The 14,342-nt window shown below is 38.4% G+C and overlaps 1 protein-coding gene across 1 annotated transcript; it reads left to right on the top strand.

Moving 5' to 3' along the window:
• The first annotated feature begins 2,825 nt into the window (after positions 1-2,825).
• On the top strand, positions 2,826-4,021 carry LOC140926827 (collagen triple helix repeat-containing protein 1-like). Its single transcript, XM_073376512.1, has 2 exons — positions 2,826-3,192; positions 3,308-4,021. Exons 1-2 carry the CDS (start codon positions 2,920-2,922, stop codon positions 3,659-3,661), a joined length of 627 nt encoding a protein of 208 aa, XP_073232613.1. The 5' UTR covers positions 2,826-2,919; the 3' UTR covers positions 3,662-4,021.
• The last annotated feature ends 10,321 nt before the right edge of the window (positions 4,022-14,342 follow it).

Raw genomic sequence — 14,342 nt, 5'->3', positions numbered from 1 at the left:
GTCAAACGATGACTACAGGATTGCAAATTAGTAAGAAATAAACCCCATAAAAATAAAAACGAAAATGTTAAGATGGTTGAATTAACGTTGCCAAATACTAAATTATGTATTTGTCAAGCTGATCTGATAAAAATGAAAAGTACATTTTGCGATCAAAAATTCCAAAATACGGTTTTGTTAAAAAAATCACGACTGAGTTATACTAATTAGTTTTGTTTAGAATACTGTCAAAGGGTTTCGCTCTATTGAATGAAGGTAAAAAGCCTTTCTCGCAATGTTAGATCTCACTTTAGTGAGCATTGAGTTCTGTCCACTTCCCCTCGTGTTGTGGATGTCTATAACAATGTTATCAATTTCAATAATATAACTGAAACTAACATTTGTTATTAGTGACGACAACTTTAGAAGTGGCTGTATTCCTGTCAGTAAGGCCTTTCAGCATAGTTACCTGATACCTGATAAAATTTATACCTATGTAATTCATGTTCTCGTAGGTATGGAGTTGTTTTGTTAAGCAGTGAATTCGTTACAAAAAAAATTTGTAGAGATCTCTTCAAGTATTTCAATGTTACGTTCGCAGTAACCATGTCACGCCTCACCAATACTGCAAAATCGTGGTCGGCGTATGCTTTAATCTAACTTAATGCTGAAAACGGAACAAACACTAAATACAGGAAGTTAAAAATCCTAACAGCACTAGATAGTTTTTAGAAGAAGAAATTTTCAGTCAATATTTAAGGTTCATTATCAATCAGTCCAACAGTAATAATCAATTACAGTAGTAAGCAAAAACTTGTTAAAACATGAACAAAGAATCAACAGAAAGGGAGAAAAAGCTGTTGTTAAACTAACGTGGCATATGTTACTTTCGACGATCAACTCGAGCAGAAAAGAGTCCACAGGTACCAAATTTTCCGGCTTTTTTCAAGTGGTTTTCTTCGCTTGCTATCGGAAATTTGCGCTTGCTAACGATACATAATGATCGGCAATTGTTTTAAGACTTTTCGAGCAATGCGAGTACCCAAACAGACTGGATAATCTCAGTTTACTCGCAATGAATTCGCGAACTGGACTACAGCTTAAAAAATAAGAGGAGTTACAATTTTTGAAGTTGATCGGAGAATGTTTCAAAATTTGTTTCACCAACATAGTAAAGTTTGAAAATATGTACATTCCTGGGTACGTTTTCTTAAAAGCGACGAGGGGCACAGAAATAGCTGCGACTGAGTAAGAAGGCGACTGTTTTCTGTAAAATATCTGTTTGGAGAAGCAAATATTGCTTAGAATTTCCTATTTCTTTAGGACGGCTAAAACTAAAAATTTCTGGATGACTGTACCATGTACAATTTTCGAAGCTTATCTGATAAATCGCTTGCGATTTTCTAATTAAAAGTTTAATTTTTCACATTTCACTCCTCGGGTTGGGCTATTTTTCGTAGAAAAAAGGAAACGTACAATTTTCGGATTCAAAAATGTGATGAAGAAAGGAATTAGCAAAATTTTTACTTTGCTAATGCGTTAAATTACATCTAAAATTTTCGGTAAAATAAACTGAGGCCCCTATAATTTAGAAAAAGCTCAAGTTCCTCTAGGATGACCGAATAGATACATTTTAGATCATTTTATAGCCCCGGTTAGAAATGCATTTCTAGATATCTAAAAGCACTCTGGATTATAGCCTAAGAAGTGTTTCCAATGTATTTAAGACGAACCGTCGTTGGCTGACCCTGAGGGTAAATTCACGATAATTTGTATACTGCGAGTTTTAATTAAAGTTCAGGATTCAGCTACATTTAGTTTTTATGAGGGTCTTCTTCGGGTAAACTTTGAACACGACACTTTAAGAAAACTAGTGGTACGATTTGTTTGACCATTTAATTCATTATTTCTGACTTTATTTTCCAACTTGGTCTTCAGAAAAACCCCTAAAAAACCGACACGATGAGTACAGCGTGTAAAGTTTCTCTGGCTCTGTTGTGTTTATTTGGTGTTGCGTCATTCTTGGTCTTCACAGCAGTGGCGGGCAACAAAACCAAACAAACCTCGAACAATATGGTGAGTCAATTAACTTTCTGCGCGGGACCATGCCTGATACAACTGGAACAAATGATAGCGAAAAAACATCAAGAACAGAACTTTGCATTTTGCGCAATCCAATAACTGCTAAAGAATACTTTTCTGTGAGTATTTATCTCTCGGTCGACGTGAAGGAATGTCTAAACAACTGATCGCATCTTTCAAAAATCGTGATAAAGTTGCAAAGCTCAGAGATAAATATGTAGCTGTTTCAATTTAAATTCCGATAATTTAGAAAAAACTGTTAGTAACAATTCATAATAAATGACGGCAACTAATACTAAACCCGGATATGGGATAGATTCCTTTCAAAAATAAAATGGTTTCCATGACTTTAACAAAGTCTCACTCTTTATCAGCACAAATAATTTAGAAAGAGGTATTAGCGAAGTTCTTAAATGCATTAACATCAACTAACTTCTTGTCTCGATTAAATTGTATGTCTTGACCGTATATCTAACGATGCGTTAATGTAAATTTTCTCCACAACACTTAACACAACGAGCCAAATAGCGTTGGGAAACGGGAAACGAAGGGAAAAAAATATTTTAAGGTTATTTGCAGACATTATGAAATATTCGTCAAAACTTTTTCAGGGGTTTATTTTCCGAAAGGCTGGTGGGGGAAAGAAAGGGGGTTAAATTGCTTAAAGTGTGTCATAAAGGCACATTACTTTTCTTTCTTTTTCTTTTTTTTTTCCCTAGAGGTGGCTAAGTATCGCCGATGAGACTAAATCACTGAGGGAGTTATTTTGCTCAACGCACAATAACACTTTTTAAAGTAACTTTTTGTTTACCTCTCCAGCAATCTCCCCCATTCTGCGGGTTTGGTGGTGTTCCAGGCATGCACGGGTTACCAGGCCGTGACGGACGTGATGGCCGAGAAGGAGCGAAAGGTGACCCGGGAAGCCCGGGAAAGACTGGGCCTCGGGGACCTGCTGGTGTAAATGGAAAAGATGGTGCTAAAGGAGAGTCTGGTGTACAGGGCCCACCAGGTCCAAAAGGAGAGCGAGGACAAAGTGGACATACTGGGAACCAAGGTCTGATGCCTTTTAAGAACTGGAAAGAGTGCGCATGGAATAAATTAAACGATGACAAAGACAACGGTTTAGTAAAGGTAAATCTTTAAGATTTAAATCTTTTATTTGGTATGAAATGCCATCGTCATTTCTGCTTTTATCTCACCTCCTATTTATAACCAAATGATTTGCTTTCATTTTCCCCAAATTTAGGACTGTGTGTTCACCAAGAACTTTTCTGACACCGCTCTTCATGTGGCCTGGACTGGTGCCCTTAGAATCTACGGGTGTACATCCTGTTGCAAACGTTGGTATTTCACTTTCAACGGCGCAGAGTGTTCAGCTCCCTTGCCCATTGACGGTGTTGTGTACATGTGGCAGGGCAACACTCAAAGTCTTCACCGAGTCCGCCATATTGAGGGGCACTGTAACAACATCCACAAAGGAAAGGTGCGAGTGGGATTCTGGGTTGGTAATTGTCCGAGTGAAAAACCTGGCGACGCCTACACAGGCTGGCAATCTGTGTCCCGGATCTTCATTGAAGAAGTTCCTGAGGCTCAGGCCTAGATACCGAGGCAAAACATTCCTTCCTGCAAAGAAAAACACTTGTCAGCTTTATAATCAAGGGTGCATGAGCCGGCACTACTATAGGTTACTAGCAGATGGATTGTGATAGTATAAGTAATGTGATAAACATAGTTGATTAAAAATGCAGGATGCTTTCAAATGTTGTGTTTGTGCTGATCTCCCATTACATGCTACTTTTTGACTATAACGCAAAGCTTGCATTTTCGGCCTATTACTATTGCTTTCTTCTTTCTAATTAAAAGGGGAGTTAAAATTGTCTCGACTTATTGAGAAATTCTATGAAAAACGAGTCCATAAGAATTTTAACAGATTTAAAAATTGTCTTGATGTATTTGAGTTTAAAAGATCTTTTTTCTACAGTTTCCTAAATTCTCCCTGTTGCTGTTGCTTATAACAGGAAAATCGTAAAAGGGGTTTTCCTCTTCGAATCTTTTTAATGGGACCTTAAAAATGTCGCCAGATGAATCAAAGTTAATTAAAGTGGAATTGTTGGGAAACCCTTTGTTATATGTTTTTGTTAGCTTTTTTGGACCTGACCGTGTACAACGTTCAATTATAGTATTCCTATCTTTTTGAACTTACTGACCAATAGAAGCATTCCATGAATTTATTCAGTCACAATTCTTGAACAAAAAACAAAGGATTGTTCACGGTCAGGGAGCTTCCAACATAAACTACAGCACCGTTGTTTTCAACTTTGATGTTTTCCGGCTTTCCTAACCAGTCTCCTCTTCCAACTATGGCTGAATCTACCTGGCTGCATTTGCGGGTGCTGAAAATATATTTCTCATAGCATCCCCCCTTAAACTCCGAGCCGTCGTGCAAACACTAGCTCAAGATAATCTGGCCCGAAATCCTTTAGTCCGGCCAACACCCCGACTGCCCCCTTTCAAATATTTTTATTTGTCGTTTTCAATCAGATTTGTCTTCATGGCAGGCGTTTTGCTATCCCTTGCCGAATATAACGTTGTTATACCTTGACTTTTCTATTGGTCAATCGGAGCTTGTTGCGGGCAAGCAGCACACACTACATAAACTTATAATTTATTTTAATCGGCTTAGTCGCAAGCCAGACGGTGTGCGCACTGGGATTGCGATGCATTGTGGATGTAGAATTTTCAAGATGTCGGTGAAGGTCGAGAAATTTCCCAGGTTATATGCTTTATATTTCGATAAACATAGTTCTTTTCTGAGAACCCTGTTATAGCTCTCCAAACAACGGGTTCAAATTTCATGCTCGTAGAGGATAAATCTTCGTGCTCCTTGTTTTAGATTGTAATGAGGAATGTTTCTTCACAGAAAAAGCCTAAATAAGTATACGTTTATGTACTTGTGGATAACGCTGAGCTATAATTTCTATTGTAGTGCTCACTGACGACAGAAACTAGTCTTAACTGTTTTTACAAAGATTGTTCTACGCCAAGGTATAAACGCTCCCCAAGGCTCCCCCCTTTTTGAAATAGTTTTTTCGAAATTAAAACCTACATGTTTTCATAACAAAATGTGGCCTCGCACAGACGTGGCACGTCACTGGAAGTGACACTCTTGTAATCACAAGTTAATTACAGGAGCATGAAGCCTGTGGACGATTGCACATAACAAATGTCAGATTTATGAAAAAATATATGAATGAAAGATGGTCTACTGAAGTCTGATTGGAAACAAACAAATTACACCAAGTAAAATGACAATGTCATGCATGTGAAGCCTCTGAGAGTATAATGAAAGCACCTGAACATTTTTTCCTCAAAGATAAGAAATCAACTTTAAGATAAACCCTGTGCATTTTAAAAACAGCTACCCTTTATGCGAAGAAAGTGGTGAGAGAAATGCATGAGTAGTGTCATGTACAATGTAGAAGCCACCACAGGGATCGGTCATTATTTATGTGGGGGGGGGGGGGGGGGGAGAAATCATGGGGTGGGCCAGGCCTATTTTTTTTTAGAGAAAAGGGATGGGCCAAAAGAGAATTTCAAGATGATTGGGGGTGGGTCATTGTGTGTTTTGTAAAGAATCACACTCACTACAATTCATGTGGAAGATCTAAATAAATTCTAATGCAATGCTGGACATAAAACATAACACAACTGGATGTCACATGTAGCAATCCAACCTAAGTATGGAGAATCAAAGATGTGGGCACTACATATCAATAAATAAACATAAGCCCTATTGAGAAGGCTTGCATGCTTCGTTGACACTCTGAAAGTTCCCGAGTTGGACAAATACGTTGAGCATAATAAACTTAGCAAGAACGGAAAGAAAATCGACAAAATCAAGCGAATCACAGTACACTATTATGGAACTTCAAAGGAATCTACATTTCCTTCAAGCGTCAGTGTTGGTGAGGACAGTGATGAGAGTGACAGTGACAATGACCTTGTTTTGTGTGATGAAAGTGAAAGCGAAAGTGAATCAGATGATGACAGTCATACTGTAACAAGAAGGAACATCAACAAGAAGTGGCCGCAGAGTAGGACACTGGTCCACAAGATATGCTGATTTCGTTCAGTGAACAGAAACTCCTTATAGAGGTATAGATTGAAGGGGGTTGGGGGTGGGTCACCTCTTATATAAAGTTATATGGGGGTGGGTCAAGAATTAACTAATGGGCTTAAAGGGGTGGGTCACGTTTTTCTTTCATGCTAAAACAAAAAAAATTCCCCCCCCCCCCCCCCACCCCACATAAATAATGACCGGTCCCCAAGCTGGCACTTTGATTCTAGTCAATGGAATATTCTCATTGTTCTTATCACACTTGAGTGTCAAATTAATAAATATATCTGTTTAAGACTAGTGTGTGTGTGTGTCTGTGTGGGTGGATGTTAGGATTATTGTAGTTTAGAGGAATATTGAACAGACAGGCAACAAACTGCTTATACACTGAGGTCAGTCAACCTATTTACCCGAAGAACAGGGTTATATCAAGGGATTTGCATATTTTGGTGGCTTGAGTTAATACCGTTTATCTCATAGATGTACTAAAATAATTATAATTGGCAAACTAAGGCTAAGGGAAAAAAAGTTGACGGAAAAGGAAATATCTGATGTAGTTAATTTTTTATCTCAGGTAATTTTTATTTTTCTTTTCTTTTGGGTATTTTAATGTGTGCAAATGGAGTTGAAACAAAAGAAAAATAAAATTTACCTGAGATAAAAAAATTAACTACAAGATATCCAAAGTGGGAAAAAGGGGGTACTACTAGGATCCACCACAGTAACAATTGCTAACCGAAAAGACTGAAGTATATCAACAACATGGAAGGAAAAATAATATCCGTCACTATAAAATGACAGCACTAAAATACTAATCACCATGCCAATATAATAAAATAAATGAATACATTTATTTACCCAAACATTTACACCTAAATAACACCTATGACACAGCATTTGGATTAAACAAAAGTAGTTGGTGGGAGGGGGATCACAAGAAAGGAAAAGCGTCTCCCTACATGTTGCCCCTGATTACAGTAGATTTATCATTGTCATACAAAACATATGCGATGACATGTGTTTGTACCAACTGACACAATCATTCATATAAAAAAAATAAAGGCAAAAAAAACTATGAATGCCTTCCTAGGCTCAATTCTTGTAACTTAATCTGCTTGACTGTAAGAGGATTAGTAATCCCAAATACTGAATACCATTTACAATTTGAAACCTTACATTCTGTGACTCATACCAATTTAATAGAAAGCAAGGATACTAGTTTGCAGTATTTCTTCACTGGCTTTTTATTTACGACTAAAGATCCCAGAAGAAAGTAGTGCTCAAAATTATTTATAAATAGGACACAACCCACTGTACATGATATCTTTATTTACTTTTCAGTGACTTTTCATTTACTTTATGTGTGTTAAATACAGATGGTAAAACAAATAACAAATGCAAACAGGGTGCCAACAGAGAGCTAAATCCCTGTAAAGCTGGCCCGCTAAAGTTCTCTTATAGTACCTGACAAATGTTTTAGGGCTATATTGTCAGCAGGAAGCATACTATCTGTACTATTACACAATCTTACAAGATTTTCAAGGCAACTTAAGCTTAAATTCGTCTTGCTAATAATGAAGAAATCGTCGTAGCACCTCGTAGTTCTAGTTGCACTAATCTGAAGATGAAATCATTTTTTTCCGGCGAACCCCAGGTCTTACCTTTAGTACTTTCATGACCGAAGCATTGAACAAAGCAGCAATTCTTCGATTTACTGACTGCACGCGAGTGATTTTGAACAAATTACACTTATTAACGGAATGACACAGACTGTTTTCCCCCGATAATTCGATAGCCTTTTTGTTTTTACAGCCGTCTCCGGAAAAAAAAAATAGAGGTAAATCGCTGATTTCTACAGCGTATTTAACGAATATTCGTCTCCGCAGACGCTTCCCGCGAGATGTTCACTCCTCGCCATCTTGACACAAAAGATCAGATTTTGAATATCGCCATTGATCTGATGCTTTGCGATCCCAGTGTGCACACCGCCTGGTCGCAGCCGGTATAAATATTCTTTTAATTATCATATTTTCAAAGTTTAAGTTAAGCCTATTCTTCATCAAGCTCGTACATCCACAACGCTTTGACAACACTGACAACGTTACGACGCAATATAATAGATGTAAATAAGAAACTAACACATAAATAAAAAGCTGTCTTCAATTTGTTACTACTATTTACATTGCCGCTATAGAAAACTGTCTATTGTGAATGCTTTCATTAGCAAAGCCAAAAACTAGGCGACGATCGCAAGGTCCCCTATAAATACAAGGGCCTTTAATGATACAGAAGCAGGCGAGAATCTGCGAACGTTTCTGGAAAATTTGAGTCGGTCAATTTAGAGAGGTTTGTTTAACTTTAGTAACATTTCACTCACAACGCTAATGCCGTTAACCCTAATGCCGATATAAACCATTAAAGGGACAGGTTCACGGTTCAGTGCACGCTCGTTTATCAAGATGCTGTTTTTCGGCCACGACGTGCTGTATCGTCTACGTAAGCAATATGATCATGTCATAATGTTGTCAAAGAATCAATCTGCACACCCCTGGCAGTCACTTGCACTTGATTAAGTTAAATATTTGCAAATAGCTGTAAATTAATCAACCATGGAATAAAACCCTCTGGTCAACAATAAATTCAACGTTGGTAGTGTTGGCATAATCCACTAATCTTTTCTGAGATTTTAGTACTCCTCCGTCCTACTTCGTTACTCTGAAATACACTTCTACTTTGAAATACACTTTGAGATCCCTGAGATACATGTGAGTGGGATTATTAACCGATAGAATTAATAATAAATTGGAAAAAACTAATTTAATTAATGAGCATGCGCTGAACCGTGAACATGTCCCTTTAAAGTGTCTCATCAAGTTGGGTTTCATCTCTGCTAAATTTCAAGGCAAAATGACCTCTCTTCCTTGCCAAGTATTCGTCTTTATATTTGGACTGGTTATCTTAATTACGAACGCCTGGGACACAACAAACCAGGTAAGGTTATTTCTTTTACATCTTTTCCCATCATAATCCCAGCGAGGTTTAAATAACAAAAGCCCTAATTTGCACAAGAAAGCAAACCCTGAAAGATCAATGTCATAGTTAGTAAAATGACGCCATCATGCAAATGGCCCATACGTTTTGATTTTTTGATAGAAGTTTTTGTGAGCGCTGAAGGGTATGATTCCAGTAAGAGATAGGGACAATAAATGCAGACTGCGGACTGACTGCGGACTATTGTTTTTAGGGTTAGAAAACAATGGAACTATTGTTGTCCCGTACTCATTTGCCTGGTAAAAACAATAGTCCGTAGTCTGCGTTTTACACTGACCGGTAACAAACATATTTCTTTTGCATAAGATCTACATAGTGCTTAATTTTAACTCAGCAACACGCTAGACTTGCGACAAGTCGATCTCTTATAAGTTCTTAAAAGTGAGCTAAGTGACATTCAAGAGCGACGAACCAGGAAAAAAATAATAAAACACTTTTAGCAACACGCGTACTGCTTGCGTTATGCACACTCCCAACACATTGAGTCTCATCTCGGCAAGACTAAACCGCAAGTGAAAATTCCAACAGCCTTTCTCTTCAGTCAACTTCATTTCAATAATCATGTTAATTCAGATGCTCTTTTTCACGGCGGTCACCTTGTTAAGCGCAGTAGGAGATGCGCAGTGCAAAACCAGCGAATCACCTGAAAGGGTTAAGCTCATCGCCAAATGGAGTGTTTAGTTGTTATTCTGATTCCTCCATATAATACTGAACTATGAAAATCAAGGGAGAAAAAACAATGTACTCGCGGTTTTTCGTCTTTAAATTATATTTTCATGCCCTTTTTTGTTAAACAAGAGAGAACGACGCCTTTTTTGTTAAACAAGAGAGAACGACGCCTTTCTCCTCTCTTGCTCCTTTTAAAGAAACTACATTTACCTGTATCATGGTTCCTTTTGTAAAGAAGTCAACATCTCCCTGTAATTGAGTGTCCGGCATACCAGGTACACCTTGGATACCAGGCCGTGATGAAAAAGATGGCCATGACGGGGAGAAAGATGACCAAGGAATGCTAGGCAATACTGGACCCCAGGGACCTCCTGGCCCAACCGGTGCAATCGGCAGGAACCTGGTGCCCCCGGTCACAAGGGGGAGTCTGGATCAAATAGAATGCTGGCTATCAGAAACTGGACGGAATGTGCTTGGAAAACTTGGATGATAACAGGGATAAGGTCTGATAAAGGTAAGGTTAAATTGTATCTGTATTCAGATCCCTCTTCATTTTATCACTTCAATAACACATGGAACACGAGACCATAAAAAAGGAATTGGCGTCAAATGCTTTGCTTTATACTCAGAAGCATTCGGTGCACGATTTATTGGACCTTAACTTTGATACCACAAGGAGTTGTAAAAGTTAAAAATTATTCTCCCGGCTGAGGTTGTTCAAATGTTGGATAGCGCCATCCACCGCCTAGATCATTATCCAGTAGATAACACAATAATTGTTTTTTTTACAACTTATCCGCTGGATAGCGAATTATCCGGTGGATAGCGCTATCCAGCCTTTGAACAACTAAACCGAGGCCTGGCCAATTTTACTTTTGTTGAAACAATACCTATTCGCTTTTTGTTCTGTTTATCTGCATTTGCAGTTTATTCAGAGTCCAATTCTCCCAGTTTCTTTCCCATACCAATGACGTCCACCTTTCTTCAATTTTGACCATTCATTCTCATCCGATACCGTCGCGATCGATACATACATAGCGGCCGTTTATCTTTGTTTGGAAACGCTGAACTTGTCTATCATTAGCATCGATCGCGTGTGTCGTGTCTCTTCGAAAACCAAAATGGTGCGGAATTACGGCAGTTATAAAGCAGAGCAGACAAGAATTGTCATTATCATTTATTGTTTAGTGATAGAAAACTTCCATATTAGCAAAAAGCTTTTTTTTACCAAACAAAATTCCAAAACTCAAAGCAACAATTTCAAACAAATCGCATGATTTCGTTCGAATCAGTACAATTTCATCAGGGTTACGTAACAGAAAGATTGTTGTGTAATGTTAAAAGAGGATTGTAAACTTTAGCCGGGAGGTTCAATACTTTATAGTCTAACTACTCTTATAACTCATTTTATTAGTGATTTGTAATAAGATAACAATAAGAGAATCACTAGAATCACACTATTCCTATCGCTGTCGTTACCTCATTTCCTTATTTGTTGTTTTCTTGACTTTCATTGTGGATGTAGGACTGCGTCTTTTATAAAAACTTTTCTAACACTGCTCTTCGTGTTTCCTGGACCGGTGCCTTTAGAGTCTATAAGTGCACATCCTGTTGCAAAAGACGGTATTTCACTTTCAACGGCCATTCACGGTATTGTGTACATGCTATATGTGGCAGGGCAACACTCAAGATCTTCCCCGCGTTCGCCCTATTGAGGGGCATTGTAACAACATTCACAAAGGAAGGGTGCGCATCGAATTCTGGGTTGACAATTGTCAACATGGAGTCGCTGGTGATGCCTTCACTAGCCTGTTCCAGGATCCGAGATAGCCGGGTCCGTTGAATTGAGAAAGTGCGAACACGAAAATATAACGGGAGGAAACTGGGGAGAGCAGGGCGGCGGAGCCTCCTTCATTTTTCCTTTTTCCCGCCCCGCTAACTTTTCGCGTACCTTTTACTTTTGCGTTTTCCCCCATTATCTGAGAGCCTGGAACAGGCTATACCTTCACGGGCTGGCAGTGTGTGTCCCGGATCTTCATTGAAGAAGTTCCTAAAGCTCAGAGTTTGCCTTAAAAGATGGTACATCCACATCTGTGTGCTGTTGCCTTCAAACGTTTTAGTTAGATCCTTTTTCACAGTAATAGTTTGCCCGTGTATGCTGAGGAAAATGATACTTTTTACTAGCTGTTAGCTTCAAAATTGATGATATCAAACTGAAAAGGAGGGATGCTTTAAAATAAATGTTTTCTTGCTTACATCGGTGGACCTGACTTTCTGCGTATTTCACCAGACGTAAAAAAAAGAAAAGTCGGCCAGATATATACTTGTACTTTTTTCTCAGTTTGCAAGGGGGCGGTATTTTCCAAATTCTAAAATCAAGATTGGTTCCGGAAGCGGGCGGTTTTTTACGATCTTACCCAGGGCGGATAAAGGTAGGGCGGTGAAACGAGCGCGTCCGAGCAAAAAGGTGAGATGCAGTGGACTGGGACTCTGCTTAGAAATGTCGCTTGTTTTCGACTTCGGTCAGGGCTTGCGATGTGGTTTGTACGTGAAACACTGTCGCTGAATTATGGCAGCTTGATTTGTTTTCTTGCACTTCTTCCTCGTTCCTTTGTGCTAGTACGCTGTCTCCGAGAGGCAAATATTGCTATTTTTTGCGGGAGGTTTAGTTGAATTGGAGTAGACAAACATCTCTTTCAAAGGGTTTCTTTTATTACTTCCATGACTCTACCACTGAATTATATTTTCGTTTTGCTACTCGCCAATGTCGATGTTATTCCAAAACAAAAACAGCTAAGTACTGTCTAAAACACGAAGGAAAATGTCATCCATGGCAAAACTGAAAGACAGCAGATGGTGTTTCATAACTAGATGACGTGTATTTTGCTGAATGCGTGCAGCTCGTGCAAGGTGAAATTATGCTAATTTCAATCACCATCATCCTTCTTTTTAATTTTGAAAAAAACATCTCATACGTCTTTCTTTTTCTTCGAAACTTCAAAATTAGTTTCCCCTCAGTTTTCACTGTTTACCTTGTTTTGTTTTAGAGAGAAAAACGGAGGAAAAACCTTACAACTAACCTCAATAAATTTTGTTTACATGCGGTTGCCGGATTTGCAACGCATTGCGCGAATCGCCATGGCGCGTTGTTGCACCCGAGAAGCAAAGTTTGAAGAAGTACAACGCCACTATATCAATATATATCAATCTAATTTTTTGTTATGTTATACAAAATTTATCCCCGTTTAACATATGTAAAAATTGAGGTTAAGAAGTGTTAAGCTTTTGCAAACGAAACGGCCAAAGACGATTAGGTGATATTTAGTGGAAGGAGGAGGTATTCAACACTTTCAAATTAAACTCAAATTTTGGCATTATACGACAAACAAGTTTAACTTATAGACGTACAGACACAAACATATGAAACTGTTTATTGATAATATTATGAAACGAATTTATCTATTTAACATTGTACCCTGAAATTACAGAAAGAAAATAGGATTTCCGGTTCGCAAAAAGAAAAATTTCGCCTGCCTTCAAGCGCACCGGAAGCGCGGAAAGAGCGCTCGTGCCAGTCCTACTCCGCATCACACATTAAATGAAGAGCGGAGCGCTCGTTTCACCGCCCAACCTTTATCCGCCCTGATCTTACCTACTAACCCAGGTGGAATCGTTGTGGCGGCTTCATTCATAAGTAAGGCTTTGATTTAAAACCGTTTTTCTATGAAACTTGGGCTGGTCTTTTAATAGAAACAGCTAGGAAAAAGTGAGTTTATTATATAGACCAAATATCTGAACACAGAATCAAGTAAATCATTTGCCAAAGAAAATTCGTAAGACTGAATTTTTTTTCAGTGCCTGAGTTTGCTTCGTTTTCCGCAGAATGCAACAGCAGTTCAGTCTTTGGAAAACAGCGTGCCTCCTCAATGTAATACAAAATCCTATTGTTTTAGTGTTTTTCCGTCTACTACTCGACAATTTGGTTTAACTAATCAATGCAAAAATAAATTTAAGAATTAAAGTTCAAACGCTTGATGTGGAAGTTGTAAAACAGTTATTTTATTATAATCGTTTCCGCTAGATGCAAAGATTTGCCCGCGAAAAAGCCCTCCATTTCGAATGACAAACGAAACGAACCGCGAAAGAACACGCACTGCCGCTCGCGCATACTATTTACGATATCCCTCAAAAGGAAGTGCTTGCTCGCAGGCTTACACAGCGATTTAATATGATATTTTAATATCATAAATTACTAAAGGTTTAAAAACGTTCACTAATACAATGCTGCACTCCATGAAAAGTCACGCAACATCATCAGGCCATCACTGGCTAATATTTGGGCATCGTGAATTTATCATAATTACAATCATACAAAATTACAGTCTTTGAAAGGCGAACAATTGACCATAAACACTACAAGAATTTTAACTCGCATTCAAATGAA

Source organism: Porites lutea, chromosome 2 (assembly GCF_958299795.1).
Source record: "Porites lutea chromosome 2, jaPorLute2.1, whole genome shotgun sequence".
Classification (NCBI taxonomy): Eukaryota; Metazoa; Cnidaria; class Anthozoa; order Scleractinia; family Poritidae; genus Porites; species Porites lutea.
Note: the sequence above shows the minus strand (reverse complement) of the source record. Positions and strands in the feature narration are given on the sequence as shown.